At 50.0% G+C, this 22,010-nt stretch overlaps 2 protein-coding genes across 6 annotated transcripts; one reads left to right on the top strand and one right to left on the bottom strand.

The window, feature by feature from the left end:
* The first annotated feature begins 447 nt into the window (after positions 1 to 447).
* LOC115638328 (ribonuclease-like) lies at positions 448 to 21,698 on the top strand. 4 transcript variants are annotated; one of them, XM_030539926.1, is made up of 2 exons: positions 448 to 529; positions 20,664 to 21,698. In XM_030539926.1, exon 2 carries the CDS (start codon positions 20,688 to 20,690, stop codon positions 21,111 to 21,113), a length of 426 nt encoding a protein of 141 aa, XP_030395786.1. In that variant the 5' UTR covers positions 448 to 529; positions 20,664 to 20,687; the 3' UTR covers positions 21,114 to 21,698. The 4 variants fall into 4 exon arrangements, 3 of the variants coding, with proteins under 3 accessions (XP_030395786.1, XP_030395785.1, XP_030395788.1); XR_003997426.1 differs by lacking the exons at positions 448 to 529; positions 20,664 to 21,698 and adding exons at positions 12,988 to 13,202; positions 13,793 to 13,969; XM_030539925.1 differs by lacking the exon at positions 448 to 529 and adding an exon at positions 12,988 to 13,202.
* LOC115638329 (ribonuclease-like) lies at positions 5,665 to 10,007 on the bottom strand. Of its 2 annotated transcripts, none has more exons than XM_030539929.1 (2): positions 9,970 to 10,007; positions 5,665 to 6,395 (listed from the first exon to the last, which is right to left on the bottom strand). In XM_030539929.1, exon 2 carries the CDS (start codon positions 6,369 to 6,371, stop codon positions 5,928 to 5,930), a length of 444 nt encoding a protein of 147 aa, XP_030395789.1. In that variant the 5' UTR covers positions 6,372 to 6,395; positions 9,970 to 10,007; the 3' UTR covers positions 5,665 to 5,927. The 2 variants fall into 2 exon arrangements, with proteins under 2 accessions (XP_030395789.1, XP_030395790.1); XM_030539930.1 differs by lacking the exon at positions 9,970 to 10,007 and adding an exon at positions 8,364 to 8,420.
* Positions 21,699 to 22,010: the final 312 nt, after the last annotated feature.

Raw genomic sequence — 22,010 nt, 5'->3', positions numbered from 1 at the left:
AATTGTGAATATCTCCCAAATTCAATAAAGCTGCAGACAAATTTGTTATGACTTAACATTCTAAGTAACCCATAATTTTATTGATTATCATTTTGGTCTCAATATTGAGGTTACTATACTTCCCTTGATATTCCTGCTGGGGTTTGCTTCAAAGGGAAATTTGCTGCTCTGGCTGCAATAGAAGATTTTTACAGCAATTGAAAACTGGCTGTGAGTTTGTTTCTGGTGACCTGATGTGCACGATTTATGTATCTCTCTCACCCACATGCCCTGGAAAAGCCTAGGGTCAGGGCAAGACTGGTGCTCAGAACAGGTCAGCTCCTTTAATAACCTGATTCAGCAGCTAGCTTGGAGATCTGGAGAGGAACAATTCATAACTGTAAACACAGAACTCTGCGTGGGAGCAGTGTCACCTGACAGGATTTGCTTACCCAGGGAATGCATGGACTGTAAGATCAGACCACTCCAAATTCTTCAGATGAGCTAGATTGATTAATTACAACAGAGTGACAACTCTGCTATTGTTCAGGTAAGTCCAGCTTTCTATTTAAACCTGAACTCTTCTAAATGCTCTAAAATCCACACATGTGCTTGGATTGCCTTGAAATATTGTGTGCCTGGTGTGGGCATGGGGTTCTATTAGGAGTCCAAATTTGGGGTCATTAAGGGGTTCCCAAGACACAGCCCCCTGCCAGAGTCCCCTTCTTGAGTCAGGAGGGGTAGGGGCTTTTCTGGGGGCGCCCCTGCTTTGATAAAGTGAGCTGTTCTCCTGTTTCATTTTATTACTTCTTAACCTCAATAATGTCTTAATGGCTAAATACATAATCTTAAAATAATGTTCCAATTTTGGATTCTGGAATTATATTGGTATGTGGTCTGAGAGCTGCCCCAAAAAACTAGCATCCCTCCTACAGCTCTGCAAAGCTTGGTCCACCCCAACTCATGGGTATATTCCAATTCATCTCTTGATCTGCAAACATCTTCCCCCCCACACAAAAAGGTACCTGAGTCTGTTTATTGTATCGCTCCAGCTACTGAGGTTGCTGTATGTTGCTCACACATATTGTGGTGGGCTAATGGCCAGCAGAGATGAATAAGGGTTGCCACAATGGAATAGACCTGGGGACATCTAGCCTGGAATCTCACTATGCCTGGCTCTAGCTACCTCACAGGAAGATGCCAGAGCACCACCTAGTGGAAGTTCTGGGAGAAGTTGCTGGTAGGGTGGTTTATCACTAAGCACTATAACTTAGTGGTGGAGCAAGGTGAAACTAGATCACTTTTGCACACTTTCGAATGCCACTCAGCATGTTCTTATTATCCATATGTAACCCTTCTACCTCTCTGAATTGGCAGCAACAAGGGCTGGGTTCAGTATCCAGGGGTTCTGTTTCAATAACACTATGCATAACCAGCTCGAGCCCTGACCCAGTGACCTGGGACACTTACATACTGTTAGGTAATAAAGCAAGTCCTCACTCACCTCTCCAGCACCCGAGTTCGTGCAGAGTTGGTATGGGGCACACAATTCTGTCAGAGACCAGACACCAATGCGTTGATCAACGGGCTCACACTATCCTAAAAGCTTTAGATTAAGTGTGGCCCCTTTATTAGGGGTGAGCATCAATATTTATACACAGAAGTAAACAAAGTGATTAACAAAAGATAATGGTCATGCATAATCAATTAAGATTTTACAGGAAAAGCAAGTTAACAAGTAAATGCATAGAGATAAAGGCTAATGGCTACTTGAGAAAGCGGGTGTCATGAGTAGTTTGCAGGTTAGTGCTTTGTTCAAAAGGGTTCAGGAAGGATTATGCAGAGACAGCCAGTCTGGGTGTGTTTTGGCTTCCAAAGTTCACCAAAAGTATAGACCCAACATTACCACACACCCCCGGGCGCCTTTAGGAGGCAATACTTCCCCTCTTGCAAGCACAGAGTCTGAGTGTAGCAAAATCTTTTTTAATAAAGGAAGGAAACAATGCGGCATCCCACTGGAGAAACACCACAAACAGGATTATAACACAAACCATAAACAAACAAACAAAACCCCCACCCCCAAGTACGTTTGGCAATGTCCTTTTTCCCTTAGGGTCTTAAGTCCAAACACCCCAAAGTCCAACAACCCAAAAGTCTCTGGTCAGTGCCACCCCAGAATTCGAGAGTTTATCTGCAAAGTTTTACGCCCCCCAGCCTGGGTGGAAAGGGGGAGGGGAAGTCCACACAGAGCCAACTGCTCCGCCTTTCCTTGGAGTTCTGCTGCAGCCTTTACCACGACCAACTCCACCACACCAGCTGTGCCGCTCCTCCAGCTGTCCGTGCAAACTGCTTCACTCCGCTCACTGTTCCATGGGCTGCTCCAACACGCTGCAAACTGCTCTGCTCTGCCAGCCACTTAATAGGTCTTTAGGCTCCCCCACTAGTTAGCACAGCACTCAGTGATCTCAATTCAGCTCTTTCAATGATTTCGGCTCTTAGTAGGGGAGCCCTGGTGCTGGTGCACCATTAGCCCAACATGAATTCAGCTCAGCAGTCTCTAGATGGACTCCTAATAGAATCAAAAATTGGCTCTATTCTTTAACAGTGGAGAGAGGAGGCTGTGCAATTGGTGTTCCAAGCCCTCAAAAGGAACCCATACCATCAAGTGCACACACCAGTCCCTAACCTTTCTCAATTCATGGGGGGGTTTGGAACCCATGTCCCATGTTTAGCAAGTACCACTCAACTGAAGTTGAGTCATTTCTGTCACAAAGCAGTCGCACAGCTCCCCATTCACACAATCAGGGTGACAAACTTTTTTTTTCCTGCTCCAATAACAAAGAAATTGGGAATCCCAGAGCTGTTAAAATCACCATCCCAAGCTGCTGTGGGGTTATGCTAAGTGGGGGGGGGAGGGGGATGCCATGAAAATTCTTGAAATTCTTTCCACACTCTCTACAATTCACCACCAGATGTCAGGGTAGCGCTCATCCTGACTCTGCTTACACATGTATAAGGTTCTGCGGCTCTGGAACCCAGGTCCATGGGCAGGGGGGTGGATCCTGGGAATCACCATACACCAATCCTCCACCCTGCATTTTGCAAACAGCAGCTGGGACTGGGCTCCAAGAATCCCAATTGGGGCACAAGTCCCAACCCTACGTTCTGATTGGGAGAGATCCAAGGCTTCTGATTTGTGAGCAGCCCCCTTTGAAGACAGAGGAGGAATCAGGCAGTTATCTCTACAAAAGGACAGCTGGTCCTGTCTTCTGGTAGCTGCCTCTTGGTTCCTGCCCTCTGATTTGTCTCTTGATTCTGATATCCTGGCGCTCAAATCCAGTCTGATTCCTGGTAAGTGGCTTCTGGACCTCAGCCCTTGCCTGACGCTAACCCTGAGGACTGACTGCCCACATCCCAGACTTACCACTGTCTAACTATGAATACACTTTCCTGAAATGAGCTAAGTACTCTTAGCCTCATTAGCACCCCAGGGCAGAGACACCCTAAGACAGTCTGCCAGGAGGAAGCAGGTGGCAGTGAGCAAGGGCCACCTAACCACAGAGAGACTTGTCAGAGAGGAGAGAGAACGCAGAGGTAACACTGGCTCCCAGGCTTACAGCCAGTGTGTGAGGTTCTGGGTTTAAATCCCTGACAGAGTCAATGGTGATAATGTGACCCTGTCACTGTCCAAAATTCAACAGTGTTAGAGAAGGTTTTGGAGTTTGATATCCAGTGTCCTTTTGATCCACTGATTCCTTGTCCCATACGTCTGTTGTTTACCAGACATGATCTTAATACAGACCTTGAGTGATATATGGAGGCCTGTTTGTTTGGACAAATTCAGTCTCAATCTCAGTCTCTGTCTCTCATTTGCATTTTTCCCAATCAACATTTATATTTATATGTAACTAGAGATTTCATCAACTTTTACTCTTTCCAGGTGACCTTAAAATTCGAGTAAACTTGTAGCTCCAGTTATTAAAACAGTTCCTCTGCACCCTATAACTCTGCTGGTGCCTCTCAGTCCCTCGTAAAGCACCTGAAGGACCTGACATCATGAAAATGAGTGAGGAACTGGGCATCCTAATCAGCTGGGTGATTTGAAGTTTTCAGTCAGTGCACACAAACCCTTTTGGCTGCAGTGCGGTCAGTACAGGAAGAGAGGAGATTTGGCAGCTTCTGGTAGATCAACTCTCTCAGGACAAATTAAAAATGGCCCCAACCTGACTTTCACTCACAGCACCAGAGTGTGACAATTAGTGCTCAGACTACAGAGCAATAGAACTGCAGTTGTCAGTGGAATAACACTGCACATTGTGGCATCTAAACGATGTTATTTTTTCGCTGAAGGATCAGAGCAATTCTCTGAAGGAAGAAGAACTCCTGTGGATTCCATTGGGAGTCTGCCCTATTTCTGAGGGGCAGAAATGTGTTCTTGGAATTTTAATAATGAAAGAAGGGAAGAGAGATGGGGAAGGACAAATTAAGAGAGAGAGAGAGAGAGAGAGAGATTGACATCACTCATTCATCAATTTTTTTCTCTTAGGACCAAAGATGGCTCTGGAGTTTTGGAAGGAACAGGTTGTGTTGGGTTGAAGATTTGGCCTCGTCCCCCGTTAGGTCTAGGCAAGGGAAGGAAGGCGGTATATGGAAAGAGACACATGGAGCAAAGTACTGAAGTATTCACAGGACACACAAACACATACAAGAAACAATCCCGGACACAGAGAAGGTTCTGACTAACAAAAGCAAAAAGCGCAACCACCCAAACGACAAATGCTTCCAACAAAAGATGCAAACACCCATGAGGCAGAAGACAAGACATGCAAAAGCCTCACACCCACAAAACAGAAACATACACACAAGAAACATAACTTGAGACACACAAGATTCATTAAACCAAGGGAGTCAAACAGCCATAACCCATAGCCACATAAAAATCCAAACGTGACGTAACGAAAGATGTGATTCACACAGAGTTTGGGTTTTTCCATTTTTGGCAATGAATACCACTAGAAAGGTGCTGATACTACTGTGGCAAGTGGCTGTCAATATTGAAGATTAAAACAAACTGGTGTGATCCGTGGTTCTACTGGTACAGCTGAATCCAGACTGGGGGTTGCATGGGAAATTGGTATAAAAATTGCTTTCTCTCTATCCATCCATTTTCAGACGCATTCATTTCTCTCTCTCCATCCATCTATCCTGACACATCCATCTCTCACTATCTATTTATATTTGTGCCTGTCTTGTTCTGGGAGCCTTTGGCTATGACAACACATTTCCAGCACACTCCTTAAGTGTTCAGTGGGTGAATGTTCTTGCTATCATCAATGTAACACAACACAGTTATTGCTTTTCAGGTGTCAGGCTTTATGGAGTTTAGGGAGCACAGGGAACTGCGGAAAGGGGCAAAATATTGAAGTGTCCAGTAATACTTAACCATGATGAATATGAGGATTCCTCATTGTTAGACTTAATGCACAATACCAGAAGTGTCAAATTTGTGGATATTTCTTATTTAAACAAATGTTTTTGAGATGGCCATTATATGGCAGCAGGAAGTACAAGATAAGTAAGGAGTGATGATATTGTGTAATAGGCTCTAGGGGAAACAGAGGGTGGGGGGGAGGAAGGGACAGCTACACTCTATAATGGGCACTAGGGGCAGCAGAGAGTGAGGGTGGGGAAGGGGCAGCTATCCTGAATAATGGACCTTAGGGGGCAGGAGAGGGTGGGGGTGGGGAATTAGTGGCTACGCTGTTTAATGGGCCCTAGAGGCAGCAGAGGATCAGAGGTGAGGTTATATTGTATAGACTAGGCTGAGAAATGGAAATGCCTGAACAATCTGATCAGTGTTCAGAGGCTGGTGAGGAGCCAGGTGCTGTGACCTGTGTAAAAGTGACAGACCGGGCTTAGGGGAAATAGCAGGGTCCTGTGGCTGCCCTCTATATCCTGGGTGGAAGCAAAATCCGCTCCTCATAGTACACGGGGCTCCCCTGGCAGCAGTGGATGAGAATTCTCGAGGAAAGGTATGTCCCGGTATAGGAATCGGTTGACGCGTTGTATATGCAGGCGGTGATGGCAAACAAACGGTTACTCCAGCGCAGACCACTTGGGAAGAGTGTCTCACCCCAATAGCAGACGTGGCTGATAGACGGGATGGATGCATGGATGAAGGTGTTGATCAGCCTCCCATAGATTCCCCGGCTCATCATCATCATGTTGCAGTAGGCTGTGGGATTGGGGACTGGGGCCCGTGGATAGTTCACATGGTCCATAATGAACTGTCTGTACTGCGCAACACATGGCTGCCCACTGGCCAGGGCCAGGCAGGCCACCAGCAGGACAAGGGGCAGCAGGATCAAAGGGTGGGGTCCCCTCATAGCCATGGCCGTGTCTGTCACTAGATCAACCTACAGAGAGGAGAGGGGGATGGATGGAGACAATGCGGGGTGGGGATCTGCCTCCTCCATAGCACCTCCTGGCTCAACCTTGTCCCATCCCACCCCTCTCTGTACCCGAACCCCACCCCTCCTGATATCCACTGCAGGCCCCACTCTGCCCAGAGCCCCTCCCATTCTTCCAGCCCCATTGTGCTGAGGCTGTCTCAGAACGTGGCTCATCAGGGGCTCCATTGTGCCAGGTGCTGCCTGACCCCCGATCGTGCCTGCTCCTCTAACCCACTGCTCCCCATTCCCCTCCCAGAGCCAGGGATGGAACCCAGGTGTTTGGTATCTCGAACTGTGACGGGGGGAACTCTGCCCCTTGCGCCAGCTGCTGCACAGACTCCAACTGAAATCATCTCCCACCTCCTCTAACCCTTTGTTGTCCACCCAGAGGTGGAGAGTGAACCCAGGAGTCCTGACTCCCAGCCCCCATGCTGTAACCACTAGAACAGTAGAGTGACCAGACGTCCGGATTTTACCGGGACTGTCCCGATATTTGCTTGTTTGTCCCGCATCCCACCAACGCCAGGTCGGGACACTCGACAAACAAGCAAAAGCTCCGGAGCCCGGAACAGCTCCCGCCCTCCCGCGCCCCGACTCCGCCTCCTCCTTCCCCCATTGGATCTCTCTCCAAATCCCTGCCCCCATCCCCGCCCCCTCGCTGCCCCATTGGCTCCCTCCCCAAGTCCCCGCCTCTTGCCACGCACGCCGTGCCCAGGAGACTCAGGGTCGCGCGAGGCAGGTGTGAGTCCCAGTCCGGCCTGGCCCCGAGCAGGCAGGACCCGGGCGCGGTACCGGGAGGGACGGTAGGGGGCGGCCCGCGGGTCAGGCGGCAGCTGTTCTCCCCACCTGGGCAGCGGGACTCGGGAGCAGCCGCTGCTGCAGCTCCCACTGCCGCGGGGGGAGGAAGCGGCCAAGCACGTGGCTCTTCGCGGCTGCGGCTTTGGCGCCCGAGCCCGAACCCCCCGAGCCCGGGCCTGCTGCGGGGACCGAGCAGCGCGCACGCTGCGCCCAGCCCCTGGCCAGTCGCGTCTGGGCTGCCCGCCCAGCTGTGCAGTCCCGCGGCGGAGGCATCGGCAGCCCAGCCCCGTTCGTTCCCCTGCGGGACCCGAGCGGGACGGGGGGGCTGGGGCCTGCTGCCCCCACTCCGGCGCCGCCCGCGGGATTGCACCAGCTGGGCAGCCACCCCAGACGCGACTGGCCGGGGGCTGGGCGCAGCGTGCGCGCTGCTGGGTCCCCGCAGCAGGCCCGGGCCCGGGGGGTTCGTGGGCGCCAGAGCCGCAGCCGCGGAGCTTGGCCAGCGGCCGCTTCCTCCCCCGCGGCAGTGGGAGCTGCAGCAGCGGCTGCTCCCGGGTCCTGCTGCCCAGGTGGGGGAACAGCTTCCGCCTGGCCCCGCAGGCCACCCCTGCTCTCCTGGTACCGCGCCGGAGTCCGGCCCGCGCTCCCCTGAGTCTCCCGGGCCTCCCTCCAGCGCTTGCGGAGGGAGGAGGAAGCGGGGGTGGGGATTTTTGTTTTGCTCTGCCGCCATTTTTTCCCTCTTTGTCTCTGCCCCCCGCGTCCTGATATTTGAGCTGGGTGATCTGGTCACCTTATAGAGCACTGATACTCGGACCTCAGTAGCTGAGGAGCCAAATTAGCGACTGACGTTACCCAAATAGCACTAGTCAGTTTTAAACAGCAAATAAGTTAATAAAAATGACTTAGTGCAAGCTGATAACTTAATTGGTTAGCAGCAAACAGCTTGATTGGTTAATAACTGAGACTGGTTACTAATTAAATCACACGGTGCTTTAGTATCTGCTACAAAGAGCCGCAGGAGACACATTAAAGAGTCACGTGCGGCTCGCGAGCTGCAGGTCTTATCAGCGCGGTTCCCTGTTCCTGGCCAATGGAAGATGCTGGGGGCGGTGCCTGAAGCAACAGCAACGCACACACCTGTGCTTGTTCTGCCCGCTTCCTGGCACGGTGCGGGGGCAGGGCAGGCAGGCAGGCAGGGAGCCTGTCCTGCCCCCGGTGCATGCCGGGCCAGAGCTCACCCCCCCCGCCGAACCTATCCTGCAGTGTAACTGCCTGCCCTGAGGCCCTCACTGCATCCCGAGCCCCTCACTGCATCCCAACCCCCTGCTGTACCCTGTACCCTGACCCCCTGCCCTGAGCCCCTCACTGCATCCCAAGCCCCTGCCCTGAGCCCCTCACTGCATTCCAAGCCCCTCACTGCATCCCAACCCCCTGCTGTACCCTGTACCCTGACCCCCTGCCCTGAGCCCCTCCCTGCATCCCGAGCCCCTCCCTGCATCCCGAGCCCCTGCTGTACCCTGTACCCTGAGCCCCTGCCCTGAGCCCCTCACTGCATCCCGAGCCCCTCACTGCATCCCAACCCCCTGCTGTACCCTGACGCCCTGCCCTGAGCCCCTCACTGCATTCCAACCCCCTGCCGTACCCTGTACCCTGACCCCCTGCCCTGAGCCCCTCATTGCATCCCGAGCTCCTCCCTGCATCCCGAGCCCCTGCTGTACCCTGTACTCTGACCCCCTGCCCTGAGCCCCTCACTGCATCCCGAGCCCATCCCTGCATCCCGAGCCTCTGCTGTACCCTGTACCCTGACCCCCTGCCCCGAGCCCCTCCCTGCATCCCGAGCCCCTGCTGTACCCTGTACCCTGACCCCCTGCCCTGAGCCCCTCACTGCACCCAAGACCGGCGCTAGGGTTTCTCGTGCCCTAGGTGCACGGCCATTTCGCCGCCCCCCGCACTGATCCCGCGGCTCCGGTGGAGCTGCCGCAGTCATGCCTGCGGGCGGTCCACCGGAGCCGCGTGAGCAGCCAATCATCTGCAGGCACGACTGCGGCAGCTCCACCGGAGCCGCGGACCAACGGACCCTCCGCAGGCATGCCTGCAGCAGGTCAACTGGAGCTGCCTGCCACCCCCAGCAAAATGCCGCCCCCTGAATAATCCTGGCGACCTAGGCGATTGCCTAGGCTGCCTAAATGGTAGCGCCGACCCTGGCTGCACCCCAGCCCCCTGCTACACCCTGACCGCCTGCCCTGAGCTCCTTGCTGCACCCCGCACCGCTTCTGCACCCCAACCCACTGCCCTGAGTCCCCTCCTACACCCCTCCTGCACCCCAAATCCCTGCCCTGACCACCTGCCACACCCATCCTGCACCCCACATGCCAACTCCTTGCCTTGAGCCCCTGCCACACCCCTCCTGCACCTCCTGGGGGCAGGGAGGGGGCAGAGTTGGGGTGGGAATTTCAGGGAAGGGGTTGGATTGGAGGCAGGGAAGGGGTGGGAAGAGGCAGGGCAAGGGCAGGGCCTCATGGAAGGGGTGGAGTGGGGGCAGGGCCAAGGGTGGTGGTGGGGAAGGTGTCCGCAATGTGGCCCTTGGGCCAATGCACTAGTCCTCATGTGGCCCTCGTGGTCATTTGAGTTTGAGGCCCCTGGACTAGCTCATGCTGCCTCCCAGAAATAAACCCAGCAGTCATAACCCAATGTGACACTGTTCTCTGCTCTGTCCCGGCTGGTGGAATGTCCTACAACTTACCCAAGTCCTTGTTCCTTTGCTGTAATCAGAGTGATGGATCCTAGCTTCTGCTGAGCTAAAACTCACCCTGAACCTCGTTATATAGAGCCCAGCCAGACATGGAGGGGGAGGAGTGGGAGGGGAAATCCAGTAAGCTATTGGATAAGAACAGTTTTCTAACATCTGGCAATTAAAATCAGTGGCCCAGCAGGCAGGGGCCTGGGTGAGGAACAAACAGCACATGTCCTGCTAGAGACTTAGGCTCCACAGAAACATCTAAGGGTGTGTCTACCAAGCAAGCGAAGGTGCAGTTATAGGTTGGGTGGGTGTAGCAGGTGGCACAGACTTTACCTTGGGGTAGCTGCCCCAGAACGAGTCCTCCAGGGACTCTGTTACGAACTCTGGTCTCCAGCCTGTGCTGCTGTCCAGGCCACCATGTCTCCACTGCTGTTGTTACTCGGGCTAGCTAAATTAAAGCCAGGGTAGGAACGCCCACCTTTGCTGTAATCACACCTTCATTTGCTGTGCAGATGGACCCAGAGTCCAGACCCCTTCCTAATCCAGTTCTAGCCTCGAAACTCACAGCTCTGACGGTGCCCCCCAATCCTGAACAAGAGCCAGGGCTGGTGCAAGGTTTCACGCCCTAAGTGAAACTTCCACCTTGTGCCCTACACCCCCCTGCACCCCTGCCCTGAGGCACCCCCCCGCGGCAGCTCCCCCCTTCCGCCCTGAGGCACCCACCTTGTGGCAGCTCCCACCCCCCACCCTCTGCCCTGAGGCACCCCTCCACCCACCCCAGCTCATCCCTGCTCCGCGCACGAGCACCCCAAGCATGCCATCGCTGCTTCACTTCTCCCGCCTCCCAGGCTTGCAGCGCCAATCATCTCGGGGAGGAGGCAGGGCAGGAGTGCACTGGGGCAGGCAGTTCGCCTGCTTGGCGCCCCCCCCCTTACTTCCTGCCAGCGGCCCTTCCCGCGCTCCCCTGCCCCAGCTCCTTCCGCCTTAATGCCAGTGGTGACCAGGGCTGTCGAAGATCTGGACGCCACGGTCGCTGCCAAAGAAAATGGTGCCCCCCCAAATGCCAGCGCCCTAGGCGACTGCCTAGGTCGCCTAAATGGTTGCACTGGCTCTGACTATAGCCTCTGCTGTCTCAGCCATGTTGCAGTAATTTAGATGGAATATATAGACCCAGAGAGTTAAGGGTGTGACAGTGACCCTGTCACTGTTCAAGATTAAACAATGTTAAACAGGGTTCAGGGTTCGGTATCCAGAGCCCTCAGCCTGCTCAGTCCCATGGCAAACACACTGTAAACAACGCTTTCCACTTTTCATTACAGATACAGAAAAGCAAGAAAAGCAGCTCAAGCCTTTGAACTGGAAAGTGTTATGACTTTTATTTTAACTACTCCCCTTGTTCCCTTTCCCTGTGGTTGGGGAGAGGTTTCTGAAGGAAACCCATCTGTGTGACAGTGCCAGAAATGGTATTAAAGATGGTAATAACTGTCCCATGGGGACAAAGAGAAGCTTTTAGCTGAGATGGGCTGGAGCTGTTGTAGCTGTTATAGTTACAATCCAGATCTGTTTCCTAGAAGACAGAATGCGACAGACACACACACAAGAGGGAAAGATAAGAAAGGCAAATTGTAAAAATGCAGCGTCTGTCTCTAGTGTGATTTTTCCTCGCAGCCTCAGTCCTGGAGAGACCCAGGCTTGGCACACGATCTTACCAACCGCTCTGAAACTCAGCAACTTATACTAGCCCGAGGTGTTCAGGGCATTGTTTCAAACGGCCTCTTTGATCACAGGCTTACAACCGGGTTGTGGAATATCCAGTCTGGCCAGCTAAACCAAACACTTATAAGATGAAAAGAAAAAGGTAGATAACAGTAAAAATATGTTGGGAAGGAAAAAGGACCCACGGAGCAGTGGGGAGGCAAACTCCCCCATCCCGTATCAGCTGGGTCTCTCTCTGGCCTGGTCAGGACATGTCTTGGGATTAAGAAGAAGGTGCCCAGGGTTGTCGTGCTGGATCCTGTGCTCCCAGGAGGCAGCCGGGATGGCAGCCATGGTGATAATGCTCACTCTTTCCCCTTTGTTCGATCAGGAAGTGTTGCGTTCACTTCCCCTGCTCTGTCAGTTTTTTACCCAAATTCCCCTTTTTTTGAGCACAAAAGTTTAGGGAGTCCTCAGAGTTAGACTTAATTTCCAGTGAAGCTTAATTTCCCTCACACCAATTCTGGCCTGTTGATTTCCCGTTCCACATTTTTCTTGTTTATCAGGCATGATCTGAATACAAGCTTTGAGTGATAACAGGGGACACATGTCCAGCACAGTCCTTAAGTGTTCAAAGGCTTATGTTTTTCTTCTCCCCAATGTGACACAAGAAGGCAGGAATTGCTGTGCAGACAGGGGAAAATATTTTTAAAAAGAAAATAATGACTAATAACACTTAATAATGATGAATATGAGGATTCTTCATTATGAGACTAACAAGAAAATACCAAAACTGTGAAACTGAATATTTCTAAAAGGATTGGTTGTAGATGGCTCCTATATGGCAGCAAGGAGAACAAAATAGTAAAGTGAGGGACAGGGAAGAGGCGGCACTAGGGGCAGCAGAGGGTGGGGGTGGGGAAGGGATGGCTGTACTGTATAATGGGCACTAGGGGCAGCAGAGGGTGGGGGCGGGGAAGGGGTGGCTGTTCAATATAATGGGCACTAGGGGCAGCAGAGGGTGGGTGCAGGGAAGGGGAGGCTGTACTGTATAATGGGCACTAGGGGGCAGCAGATGGTGGGGGTGGGGAAGGGGAAGGGGCGGCTGTACTGTATAATGGGCACTAGGGCCAGCAGAGGGTGGGGGCGGGGAAGAGGCGGCTATACTACACAATGGGCACTAGGGGTAGCTGAGGGTGGGGGGTGCAAAAACCCAGATAATGTGACCAGTGTTCAGAGGCAGGTGAGGAGCCGGGTGCTGTGGGTTGTGTGGGAGGGACAGAGCATGGCTAGCGGAAGCAGCAGGGTCCCCTACTTGTCTAAGCTGGGCCCTACATCTACCCCACAAGGAGCACAGGAAGCCCTTTACAGCAGCAAATGACAATTTTCTAGGACATTGGTGTCCCAGTTAAGCGTGTATCGGTCGGTTGTATCAGCATTGGGTGGTGAGGAAGACAGCTTTGCTTCTGTGCAGCTCACCCGCGATGGATATCCCTCCACCAAAGCAGATGTTGACAATTGGGATTGGCATGTGGATGAAGGTATTGAGACTTTTCCCATAAATTCCTTGTTTTTTCATCATCGTGTTGCAGTAGGCTGTGGGGCTGGGGTAGTCCACCTGATACATATTGAATATTCTGCTCTGTGTGATGACACATGGCTGCCTGTTGGACATGGCCAGCTCGGCGACTAGAAGGACGAGGGACAGTAGGAGCACAGGGTTGGGTCCCCTTGGAACCAGGGCCGTGCCTGTCCCTGGATCGACCTGTGGTGGGAAGAGGGGTGGAGATGGCACGGGATGGAGATGGCACAGGGTGGGGATCTGCGTTCTCCATGGCATTTCCTGGCCCCAAATCCCTCCCACCCCAATCTGCCCCCACAGCCTCGCCCCTCCTGATATTCCTGCCAGCCCCACTCTTCCCAGAGCCCCTCCCATTGTCACAGCCCCATTGTGCTGGGGGATTCCCAGAAACTGGCCTCCTCTAACCCACTGTTCTCCACCCAGAGGTGGAGATTGAACCCAGGAGTTCTGACTCCCAGCACCTCTGCTGTAACCACTAGCTCATACTGCCTTTCACAAATAAACCCTGCAGCTGCAGCCTCATGTGTCACTGTTCTCTCCTCAATCCAGGCTGGCGGACTCTCCTGCAATTTACCCAAGCTCTTGTTCCTTTGCTGTCATCGGAGCGATGGATCCCAGCCTCTGCTGAGCTGAACGTCATCCTAATCCTCCTGCCCATCTTGGAGCGGGTTATATAGAACCCAATGGACGTGGAGGTGGAGAAGTGGGAAGGGAAATCCAGGAAGCCATCATGTAAGCACAATTTCCCTGTATCTGGCATTTAAAAGCAGCGGCCTAGAAGGCTGGGCTTGAGTGGGAAAGAAGCAGCAGATGTACTGCCAGAGACCTGGGCTCCACAGAAACATCTAAGGAGCATCTTCCCAGCAAGCAAAGGTGTGATTGTAGTGCTAGTAGATTTAGCCATGCCAGATTTAACCTAGCTAGTGGGGGTAATAATACCAGGCCTTTGCCCTGGGGAAGCTTCCCCCATGCCAGCCCACCAGGGACTCTGGGTACTTACTCTGCTTTTACATTTACATCACCTTATCACCATAGTAAAATGTGCTTCCTTAAGGAAGTCTCTAACATTTCGGTTACCAGTGGCCATCTTGTGGTGCCTACTGATCTCTCCTGGGCACATTATCCAAATTCATTTTTCATGTCATTTTTCAAAACATCAGCATACAAACGTAGACACAAGCTCAGCAAATTTATTAATCACTAATTTATCTTTGTAATATAACCAATTAATCTGAAAGCCTAAAGCCTAATTTGGCTAAGCTAAATATCCAGCAGGCCCAACCCTGCAGGCTTCTTGCACTTCAGCTTTAAACCTTCAGCTATTTTTTTTACCTATTACCTACCCTGTATTTGTCTCTGATGTCCAGCTTTTATACTGAGTTAATGTATTTGTTGTAAACTGCACCACATCACAGTGTGCGTGCTACCTGCAATCTTCAAATCACCAAAGAGATGTAGATGCTTAGTTTCCCCTAATTTTCATTGCTTCCAGATTCTTTAGTCTTGAGCCAGTCAGTGACCTCTGGGTCAGTGCTATTCAGCTTGAGAAGACCTCAAGGGAGCACAAGGTGAAAAGAGCAACCATCCAGCCAGTACCCTATTCAGCACCGGTGGGCACAATGGGCTGTTCTGGATGCCCCAGATACAGTCGCTTTTGGCACAAAGGACGCGGTATCACACTTGAACTTGTCTCTATTGAATTTCATCTCTTTGATTTCAGGCCAATTCTCCAATTTGTCAAGGTTGTTTTGAATTAGAAGTACTTCAACCCCTCCCATCTTAGTGTAATCTGCAAATTTTATAAGGATACTCTCCACTCCATTGCCCAGGTCATTAGTAAACATATTGCGTAGTAACAGACCCAGGACTGACCCCTGCAGGACCCAGTGTGACAGTGAACCATTGATAACTACTCTTTGAGTACAGTCTTTCAACGAGTTTTTCACCCACCTCATATTAATTTAATTTATTCCATAATTCCCTAGTTTGCTTATGAGAAAGGCATGTGGGACTGTGACAAAATCCTTATTAACATCAAGATATATTATGCTTCCACTTGGGCAATAGCCTTGGTCAAAGAAGGAAATTAGGTTGGTTTGTCATGATTTGTTTTTGACCAATCCATGCTGGCTATTCCTTTAAACTCTATTATGCTCTAGGTGCTTACAAACTGATTGTTTAACAATTTGTTCCAGAGTCTTTCCAGGTATCAAAGTTAGACTGACTGGGTTCTCTTTGTTTCCTTCTGGGACTTCACCCTTCCTCCATGAGTTATTGCAGATCCTTGCTAACAGGTCTGAGATAGCTTCAGCTGGTTCCTTAAGTACTCTAGGGTTAATTTAATCAGGCCCTGCCAAATTTAATACCTGTAACTTACCTAAATATTCTTTAACCTGTTTTTTCCCCATTTGGGCTTGTGTTCCTTTCTCCTTCTTTTTAATATTAATTGAGTTGAGTATCTGATCACCATTAACCATTCTAATGAAAACTGAAGCAAATAGGGATTAAACACCTCTGCCTTTTTGATGTCATCAGTCATTAGCTCTCCTTCCCTGATAAGCAGAGGATCTACAATTTCCTTCATTTTTTGCTTGCTCCTAATTATTTAAAGAACCCCTTCTTACTGCCTTTTCCGTCCCTTGCTAGATGTAACTTATTTTGTACCTGAGCATTTCAGATTTTGTCCCTATATGCCTGTGCTATTCCTTTGTGCTCCTCCTTAGCAATTCATTCATTTTTCAACTATTTTATAGGATTCTTTTTTTGATTTTCAGTTCATTAAAGAGCTCCCAATGGAGCCATATTGGCCAGTTACTATTCTTCCTAGCATTTCTTCACACTGGGATAGTTTGTTTCCTTGAGAAACTGCCAGCTCTTCTGAAATCCTATATCTCTTCGAATTTCTTCCCATGGTACTTTACCTACCAGTTGTCTTATCTCATGCCTTCCTTTCCTGAGAACCATGAAATCTACCTTTTCGTGATCACTTTCACCCACATTGCCTTCCACCTTCACATTTGCAATCAATTCTCCCCCATTGGTCAGAACTAAGTCTAAAATGGATGTGCCTCTGATTACTTCCTCCAAATAGAAGAATTATTGGCTGAACGTGGAACATGACCTCCTTAGTGAAACTAGGATATTAGCTAGTTTGGAAGCTTTTAAGAATGCAAGGAAAGATGGGCCTTTGACTCCCAATCTATATGTTAATTATACCTGGTGGCCTCTTCCCTAGTTTGGCCTTACGATCCGAACTACCTGCCAGGAATTCTCATGGCAATAACAATTTCCCATGGGCCAAGAGTAATTACTAGTCATCAGAGACTCCTACAGTAGGACGGGAAAAAGTGTTACTAGATGAAGAGGAATATGGGTGTGTACAGGGAGGGACTGGTGGAGAGAGAAAGAGAAGGATGGAGGGAGGGGGAGAGAGAGAGAGAGACGGGTGTGTTTGGGGATGGATAAACAGAGAGCAATATCTGTACCAATTTTACTATTATGCCAGTACTTCTATTACTGTGGATTCAGGTATAATAATAAAACCAGGCTTTATACCAGTACAGCTGATTCCATTCTACTGAAGGCAATAAGCTTTACCAGTGTAAGCCCCTTTCTACTGGTAATCAATGAACAATAAGGAAATCACAAAACCCTGTGTGTGTGTGTGACATCTTTCTGTGTATGGGCTCATATGTGTATTTGTGTGAGTCAATCTTGCATGTTTCATGTTTTGCCTTCTGTTTGTTTGTATATTGTGTATGTGAATCCCTTGTTTGTGGAAGTTTTGCGTGTCTCATGTTATATTTCTTGTGCGTGTGTTTTGTGCGTATGTGCTTCTTGCTTGAGTGCATCTTGCATACCTCCTCTCCCTTCTGTGTCTGTTTAGATCTTTTTGCGGTGAGTTTGTGTTGTATGCAGTTGTGCTTCTTGCTTGTATGAGTCAGAGCTTTGGCCGTGCCCCTTGTTGATTCATGTGGTGTGTCTTGGTCTTGTGTCCCTTAGTGCATCGCTTTGAATGTCCCTTGATCCCAAGAAGATGTAATTTACTCTGCTCATCTGTCCATCTCTTCCACTGTGTCCTTTCCCATCTCACTCTCCTTTCATTATTAAAATTCCACAGGAACATTTCTGCCCCTCAAAAAAAGAGCAGACATCCAATGGGGGTTCTTCTTCCTTCAGAGAATCATTCTTATCCTGCAGAGAAAGAATAATGCATCACTTAGATGTCAGCATGTGCAATGTACATCAGCCCATCACCTGTTGTGATATTCTGCCAACAACAGATGTTTTCAGTTCCATTACTCAGTGGTTCAAATGCTCATTCTGGCAATTGGGTAGTGTGAGTTCAAGTCTTGCTGTGGTCACAATTAATTTGTGCTAGGGGCATTTGATCCAGTGGTGCAAGCTGATTTCCTGTCTTCCTTTACTGACACCAGCAATTCACCAAAGCAATGTAGACACCTAGTTTCTCTTATTTTCATGGCATCCAATACCCTTAGGCACTTTCCAGGGAGGCTGCAAGTCAGGACTGAGGGACCTGTCAGAGCTGTGTGTGGAAGAAACAGGGTAAATGGGCCTTTAAATTTACCCTGATTATAAAATCAGCTGTGAAGAGCAAAAATTAATGAAATGTCCAGTCACATAGAACAATAAGAGTAGATTGGGAAAGGTACAAATTATGACCGAAAGACCGTGTTAGTCCAAACAAAATGGCCTCCCAATATAATTCAAGACCCTGTGTTAAGATCAAACAGGAGAGGTGTGGGACCAAAAATCAATGGATCAAAACTAAAGTGTCATAAATTAGGCCTAAATGGTGACCAAAACAATAAGGAGGGGCTGTTCCATTCATTCCTCCCTTTGAGGTCCTTGAAAAAGGCCAGTTTGGGAGATAAATTGAGGGAGGAGAGGAAGAAAATGCAACAATTACTGACCGAATGCAGGGGAAGCAGTGAGCTTTACCATCATGGCTGCCACCCTGGCCATCTCCTGGAACCATGGAATCCAACATGACACTTCTGGGCCTCCCTCATCCTAACCCAAGAGACATCTTGGCCAAACCAGGAGACATAGAGAGGGACCCAGATGACATGGCCACCCACCTCAACCAATTCCGTCTAAGTCCTAGCCACACCTGCGAGATGAGATTTTGTCTCCCCCACATCATGTGTCCTTTTTGTTCTCTGCCTTAGTTCTTGTCTTTCCTACCCCTCTCCTTTGTCTTTCTATCTAATAAGAGTCTGACTTAGCCAGCCAAGACTGGATATTTCACAACACTTCTGTGAGCCTGTGTCCTACACAACCCGATGCGAGTACCAGCCTGCCAGGTCTCTGAGCGACTGATCAGACCGTGATGCCAGCTCTGTGTTTCTTCAGCGGCGCGGCTACAAAGAAGAGCCAACACTAGAGACAGAAGCTACATTTTCTCCCTTTGCAATTCACTTTTGTCCTGTTATGTGTGTTTGTCTTGTGTTGTCTTCTGAAAAAAAGAACTGTAGCAGCAGCTGCTCCGGCCCATCTCAGCTAACTTCTTTTCTTTTTCCTAGAAGGACATTCTTACCATCTTCACCACTTCGGGGACTTTGGGGTGGGGGTGGGAACGTTCCTTCTAAAACTGTGCAGCTTAAGGTAGATGGAAGAAGGGGAGGCTATTAAAATGAAAGCCTTACTTAAAACATCTGAAATATAAAGAATTGACTGTGACTCTTTTTCTGTCTCTTTAAGGACTTTTAATGGTGTGTTCACCATGGGACTGAGCAGGCTGGATACTGAACCGTGTTTAAATCTGCTTAACGGTGGCCAGTGATAGAGGCACATAAACACCTTTGACACTTTGGGCCCATGTTTTCCATCTGAATGACTACAACAGAATCCAGAGTTGGGCTAGCAGAGGGCTGCAGCCCAGGACTGGGGGGCACTGGCAGAGCTGTGAGTTTCTGAACTAGGCTTGGATGAGGAAGGTGCCAGTGGGTCAGGACTCGGGGTGCGTCTACACAGCAAACAAAAGGGTGATTGCAGCAGGGGTGGGCATTCCTACATTAGTTTTATTCTAGCTAACATGAGTAACAATAACAGTGGAAACAAAGTAGCACAGGTTTAGCACAGGCTGGCAACCAGGTCTGGTACCCCAGATCGCTGGTGTGCTGGAATTGGAGAAGCTATCCTGCAGTGAAGTCTGTTCCGCCCACTGGCCTTACCCACACTAACAATTAAAGCTGGAATGTCTCTGTCCACCTGCTCTACAATCACACCTTTGCTTGCTGGGTAGACAAACCTTTAGATGTTTTTGTGGAATCCGCCTCTCTGGCAGAACACATGCTGTTTGTTCTTCACCCATGCCCTGCCTGCTGGGCCACTGATTTTAATTGCCAACTGTCAGGAAATTATGCTAATCCAATTGCTTATTAGACTTCCTCTTCCAACTCCTCCCACTCTGTGTCTGGCTGAGTGCTATATAACAGACGCCAAGATGGGAGGGAGGATCAAGGTGAGGTTCAGCTCGGCAGACATCAGGATCCATCTCTCTGACGACAGGTATGGGGTGCCAGTAGGTCAGGACTCAGAATGCATTTACACAGCAAACAAAAGTTTGAAGTGTTTGATACAGAACAAGGCTGGGGCAGGGGCACCTGGACTAAGTTGAGGGTGAGTTACACATGGCACAGGGGCAGGGCAATATCAGTCTGCCTCTAAGACTCAGGACACCTGGGATCTATCCATGGGTCTTGGTGGAAAAATTGGAAAGAGTCCAGCGGAGGGCAACAAAAATGTTTAGGGGGCTGGAGCACATGACTTATGAGGAGAGGCTGAGGGAACTGGGATTGTTTAGTCTGCAGAAGAGAAGAATGAGGGGTTGATTTGATAGCTGTTTTCAACTACCTGAAAGGGGGTTCCAAAGAGGATAGATGTAGACTGTTCTCAGTTGTAGCAGATGACAGAACAAGGAGCAATGGTCTCAAGTTGCAGTGATGGAGGTTTAGATTGGATATTAGGAAAAACATTTTCACTGGGGGAGGGGGAAGCACTGGGAAGGGTTACTGAGGGAGGTCATAGAATCTCCTTTCTTAGAGGTTTTTAAAGCCCAGCTTGACAAAGCCCTGGCTGGTATGATTTAGTTGGGGATTGGCCCTGCTTTGAGCAGGGAGGTGGGACTAGATGACCTCCTGAGGTCCCTTCCAACCTTGATATTCTATGTTCTATGAATAGTGGTTAGAGGATGAGAACGTGGATCTTGGTCAGGGTCTGTGCAAAACCTGGCACAGAATGGGGCAAGAATAATTGGATGTGGAGGGGCTCTGGGGACAGAGTGGGGTGGGAGGGGATCATGGGAGTGAGAGGAGATAATGAATGGAGTTCCATGGAGAAGATAGAACCCTGCCCTGCGCTGTCTCCATCCATCTTCTCCCTACCCCCACTGCAGGTCGATCCAGTGACAGACACTGCCATGGCTCTGAAGAGACCATCCCCCATGGTCCTGCTGCCCCTCGCCCTGCTGGTTGCCTGCCTGGCCCTGGCCAGTGGGCAGCCATGGAATCTCTTGAATGACAGATTCCAGAGACAGCACGTGAACAACCCCAAGAACGAAGCTCCCAGCAACAGAGCCTACTGCAAGATGATGATGGTGGACCGGGGAGTAATCTGGAAGTACACCAATACCTTCATCCATGAGCCCGTCAACACTATCAATGCCGTCTGCAAGGACGATGGCATACCCGTTGGGGGCTTCAATCGCCAGAGCAAGAAGACCTTCAAAATCACCACCTGCACATTTAACATCTTGACCTTCTCTTTCAATGGACTCAATGGCACAAGCAAAATTGTCCTCACCTGCTTGAATGGACTCCCTGTGAGATTTGTGAGGTACATTTAGGACCCAGCCAGGGTGCGGAAGGCAAGAAGGGAACCCTGCTGCTTGCTCTAACCCTACTCTGTCCCTTCCAAACTGGCCACGGCACCTGGCTCCTCACCCACCTCTAAACACTAGTGAGATGGTATACGTGTTTCCACCCCTCAACCTCTGCTGCCCCTAGTGACCATTACACAATATAGACACCCACTCCCTGTCCTCACCTTGTGCTTCCCCTAGTGTCCATTATACTGTATAGCCACCGCTTCCCCACCGCTCACCCTCTGCTGTTCTTAGTGACCACTATACTGTATAGCTGGCCCTTCCCTGCCCCTCACCCTCTACTGTTCCTAATGGCCACTATATTGTATAGCTAGCCTTTCCCTGCCCCTCACCCTCTGCTGTTCCTAGTGGCCACTATACTGTATAGCTGGCCCTTCCCCATCTTGTTAACCCTACTGTCACATGGTGGCCATCTAAAAGCCTATCCTTAAATTAAGAATTATTAATCAGTTTCATGGTCTTGTATTGCGTATTCAGCCTGATCATAAGCAATCCTCATATATGTCAAGATTTAGTGTTATTGGTCGTTTGCTTCACTTTTTTTCCTCTGTGCTGCCTAAATGCAATAAAGCCAGATACCTGCAAAAGCAATCATTGTCTTGTTGTGTGAGACCGGGGATAGGAAGAATATAAACCACTGACCACTTAAGTATGGTGCTGGAAATATATTGTGGTTTTCCAGTATTTCTCTGTGCTTTCAAGGCCAGTATCAGCCTCTTCCCCATTGCTGGGAACAGAGCCCAAGAGTCCTGACTGCTCTAATCACTAGATACCACTGCCCTCTGAGAGCTGGGACTAGAACCCAGTAATCCTACATAAGAACATAAGAATGGACAATGTGTGTCAGAGTGATCCATC

Source organism: Gopherus evgoodei, chromosome 21 (assembly GCF_007399415.2).
Source record: "Gopherus evgoodei ecotype Sinaloan lineage chromosome 21, rGopEvg1_v1.p, whole genome shotgun sequence".
NCBI classification, from domain to species: domain Eukaryota; kingdom Metazoa; phylum Chordata; order Testudines; family Testudinidae; genus Gopherus; species Gopherus evgoodei.
The sequence above is the reverse complement of the archived record's forward strand: the minus strand, read 5'-3'. Positions and strand labels throughout refer to the sequence as shown.